This window comes from Fragaria vesca, linkage group LG7 (genome assembly GCF_000184155.1).
Source record: "Fragaria vesca subsp. vesca linkage group LG7, FraVesHawaii_1.0, whole genome shotgun sequence".
Lineage (NCBI taxonomy): Eukaryota > Viridiplantae > Streptophyta > Magnoliopsida > Rosales > Rosaceae > Fragaria > Fragaria vesca.
This window is the reverse complement of record NC_020497.1, coordinates 5,097,558-5,101,662: the sequence shown is the minus strand read 5'-3', so window position 1 is coordinate 5,101,662 and position 4,105 is coordinate 5,097,558. Positions and strand designations below refer to the sequence as shown.

The 4,105-nt window shown below is 36.2% G+C and overlaps 1 protein-coding gene across 1 annotated transcript; it reads right to left on the bottom strand.

Moving 5' to 3' along the window:
* Positions 1 to 544: 544 nt before the first annotated feature.
* Positions 545 to 2,141, bottom strand: LOC101300949 (gibberellin 3-beta-dioxygenase 4-like). The gene is made up of 2 exons (XM_004306737.1): positions 1,773 to 2,141; positions 545 to 1,445 (listed from the first exon to the last, which is right to left on the bottom strand). The coding sequence occupies exons 1-2, from the start codon at positions 2,138 to 2,140 to the stop codon at positions 800 to 802; spliced, it is 1,014 nt and encodes a 337-aa protein (XP_004306785.1). The 5' UTR covers position 2,141; the 3' UTR covers positions 545 to 799.
* Between the last annotated feature and the right edge of the window lie 1,964 nt (positions 2,142 to 4,105).

Below are 4,105 nucleotides of genomic sequence, written 5' to 3'. Positions count from 1 at the left end.
TGAAGTGCTCATTTGCTTACAGTTCATAGTTTCATCATTCAAAATGTGGCTAAACTGGGGAAGTTGGATTTCCATTACTTTATTTGAAATGCATTGGCAAAATAGGAGACAAGTTGGCAAGTGCCATTATCATGTCTTCATAATCAAATACTTGTGTCCACTATGATTCTTCAAATACACAAAAAGTGGCAGACAGAAGAACCCAATTCATTTCCCACTCCAAGTTTTTTCCAAGGCTTGTGAATCAAGTAAAAGCAGGTTTACATGACCAAAACAAAGTAGAAAGGTTGAAAATAGAATCCACCAGATCAGAATAATTCTTAACTTAATCTATGGGGCCTTGTTCCTAGTATCAATTGACTTTTGGTTAAATGCTGTATCAAGCTATCAGAGCTGGCAATCCACAAGCTTTTTTTGAAAGTATAACCCGCTCTTATTAGATCAATTCAAAATGTGACATGGTACAAGAACAAAATTTCCATCATACTTGTACTAAAAATATAGAAGAACTTAACATGAAATAAGGACCATGAAAAAAGAGAATATAGGCAGCAATACAAGGATAGTATAATAAGAATGCATAGGTTGGAAGTTGGGATTCCACTGTATACACCTTTCTCCTTTCAAATAATGAACAACTCAAATTAAGCTCCCCAAACTCAACCTACCAACCCCATTTCTTCTCTGCATATCTCACTCAAGCACACTGGCATATACAAATTAATTTAGCTTCAAACTATATACACACTAATTACAAGACATGTTAAGGTTAATAACAAGTCTATAACTCAGACACTAATTACAAGCCACGCTTCCCACTGTCACATTTGATAACTTGCTGGTTTTTGATCCCTGCAAAACCCCTCACAGTAAACCCAACCTTCTCAAATTTCCCTCTCTCATTGCTCTCCCTGAATTTCAAATAATCCAAGCAAACAAACGGTTCATAAATCCTCACATTCCCTTCTCCCACCACATCATCTGGTGCAGAAATCACCTTCTGATCTTCAAAACACCAGAAGAAGGCTAGCGAAAAGCGGTTTACAGGCTGCCTGAGAATCACTCTATGTTCTGATGATCTCAACTTCTCATTGCTCCAAGCTTGAAACATGTCACCAACGTTCACTACCAAGGTTCCCTCACATGGCCTTATGTCCATCCACTTACCTTCTTTTGATCTCACTTGAAGTCCTCCAATTTCATCTTGGTACACAATTGTCACACAGCTCATGTCTGTGTGCATTCCAAGTCCTTCAACCTCATCATGATCTTCCAAACCATCTGAAGGAGATGAGTAGTTGTTCATTCTCAAGTAACCATGGCAATTCTGAAATTCAGATTCATAGTATTTCTTCTCAAAATCCTCCCGCAAGCTCATCAAAGCAATCTTAATGATTTTTTGAGACAATTCTGCCATCTTGCTCCCATATTCATGTAATACCTCACTAATACAAACAACAAACAATCAAGTTAAAGCAAGTTAACATGAAGGGAAAACCATATATAGAGGAGCGGGGGCTTGTAGCTCCGGTTGTTGAGCTCATTTACCCCCATGCCTAAGGCCAGAGTCGAACCCTGCTACCCTCTGGCCTCCCTTGAAACAAAGAAAGTATATGAGATGTACATAGTCTTAATGTGTTAGGCAAACGCTAGACCTCAAAAGCTTAGGCAACAATGTACTAATGTGACTTCAAGAAAATTAATGAAGATTATACATATCTTTAACCATTCTTTAACGATATTTATAACAGAAAGTAGATAGTATATGATACCTGAATTCAGAATTGTGTTGGTCAAAGAGAACATCTGCAGAAGTTTGAGCAGACTCAGAGAACTTTGGTCCAGAAACTCTAAGGCTTTCAAAGAAGGGGGAGGCTATGAAATGAGGGGTATACGTTTTTATAGAAGAGAAAGGACCAAGCTTGAGTTTGGTATCAGAAGGGAGGCTGAAAAGGTGATTTGAAAGAGAATGTAGTTTTGTGAAAATATCTTTGGAGATCCCATGATTGGTGATGTGGAAGAAACCCCATGTTTTCAAGGCTTCAGAAAGAGAGGGCAAATCAGAAGCTAATGAGTTCAAAGGCTGAGAGATGTCTAGCATGGGAAGTTTAACAGAAGAAGAGTGATGTGATTCTGGCATTGGCATTGCCTTCTAGCTAGAGCCTAGAGGTCTAGAATTAATATAGGTAACTAAAAAGGTTTACTTTGTCCATCTGGGTTGGCTATTATATATAGATGCTTGGTAAAAGTAAGGGTTAAAATATGTGTGAATTTTTTAGAAGATATTGATTGTATAATGGCATAGGAAAATGATAACTTGGTGTGGTTCCATCACAGAGTCAAACCTGGTTTAATTAAAACCAGAATTAAGAAAATTCAATTATATATGTTCAGAAATTTCTTAGATTGAACTTACTCGTATAGCAGTTTTGCGATGAACACATGAACGATTCGGATTAGAAAATTAAAGAGCAAAAATACATTACTCTTAAAAGGGAATGAACTAGTAGGTGTGAACCAAATTGTCAATATATGTATGTCTGACTTTTGTATGCTTGAAATTGAAGTATGAATTTTGGCTGTTGCATAAGCAATCATAAGTCAATTCCAGGAAGCTAATATATAATTTGTTTGCAGTTATATTGGAGCTAAGACAGGCTGGTGTAAGTTAGGTATCCAGGTCATATGGAATTTCTTAAATTCTGCTATCATGTTATGCATGGTCTTTATTTGCATCACCTTCATATTTTTCTGGCAAACGTTTTTGACCAGCAACAGCAAGAACCTCATGTGAAACCTCACTGGTTATGCTGTTGAATAAATATCCTTGCATTTAAGCTTTAATTTCATTAATCATACACACACATCACACATGGAATTATTATATACGACGAGTCGATCATGAATGATGGTGATGTCGAAATTTACAGTCAAGGTTGCTCCCAATCAGCTAGATTTTGCAATAAAATGAAATGATAGTGTTCATAGGCCTCGTTTGTTTCGTGGAAAATAAGCATCAGAAAATGAAAGTTGTTCATTTCCTGCATTTGGGGAAGCAAAAAGAAAGGAAACACTTACCTGCTGATAGAAGGGAAAATGTGGAGGAAAATGGTTCCTTCCAAAATCCAAAGGAATCACTTTCCTTTATACTTTTCCTGCATTAATTACTCACAACGCAATATTTTAATATATTTTTTAACAACTTTCCTGATGGATTTCCTTGCCTTACCAAACATCGGAATAAAAAATTCATATGAAATTTTATTTCCGTTTTTTTTTTCCTTTCCTATGAGAAAGACGAAGGAACCACTTTTCTTTCCATGAACCAAACGAGGCCTATAAAGTAGAAATTATGGCATGTTTGCCACTTTAGTCTTCACCAAGTGAAATGAAGCAGGTCAATATTTTTGTCTGCTGATTAATTCTCTAGTGGATTGCACAGGGTGAAAGCAGTTCATGATGACTCTGGTACAGTAAGCTAATTGATTATTTAATCCAAAAGTGGCAATATCTTTAATTTGGATTCACTTTCTGTGTATTTCTATGAACCAATAATGAACCTCAAATTGATGAGAAAAATTTCAAGGCACCTTACAAGGGCTTCTTGGAAATGGAATCAACCACTTCTTGGAGATACTGGTTTCATAAGTGGCTTACAGTGTAATGAAAAATCCAAGGAATCCAAAACATATGGGTTTGCTCTCTGTAATAGATTATAGGTTATGTGTTGTGTATCTAATTGAACATGCAGATCGACTCATAAAAATTGCCCTCATGCCGAATAATGTATGGCGTGTGGCACTCTTTCTTACTTGCTTTGATCTGGCAATGTTTTTTGACGAGCCACCTGCATTTTGCCCTTCGGATGCAGTATCCAGCCGTTATTAGTGTCTATTTCTCATAAAAGAAAATGCTAAGCTAATTAATTTATGAACTGCAAAAGTTGCCAAGTAAAACTTACAACTCCTATGCAAAACAGTCATACTAATTAGTGAATTTATTTTGTTACAGTTAGTATAACTTTGGAAACTGCCTCATTGATCAATTAGCAATTATATATAGAGGGAAGAGCTTAATTCCATGATAATATGAATGTATCTAAACA

Coding starts and splice junctions, on each gene's coding strand:
- LOC101300949 (XM_004306737.1), bottom strand. CDS start 2,140: ATGCCAGAATCACATCACTCTTCTTCTGTTAAACTTCCCATGCTAGAC. Junction 1,446..1,772: donor CAACACAATTCTGAATTCAG/GTATCATATACT, acceptor TGTTTGTATTAG/TGAGGTATTACATGAATATG.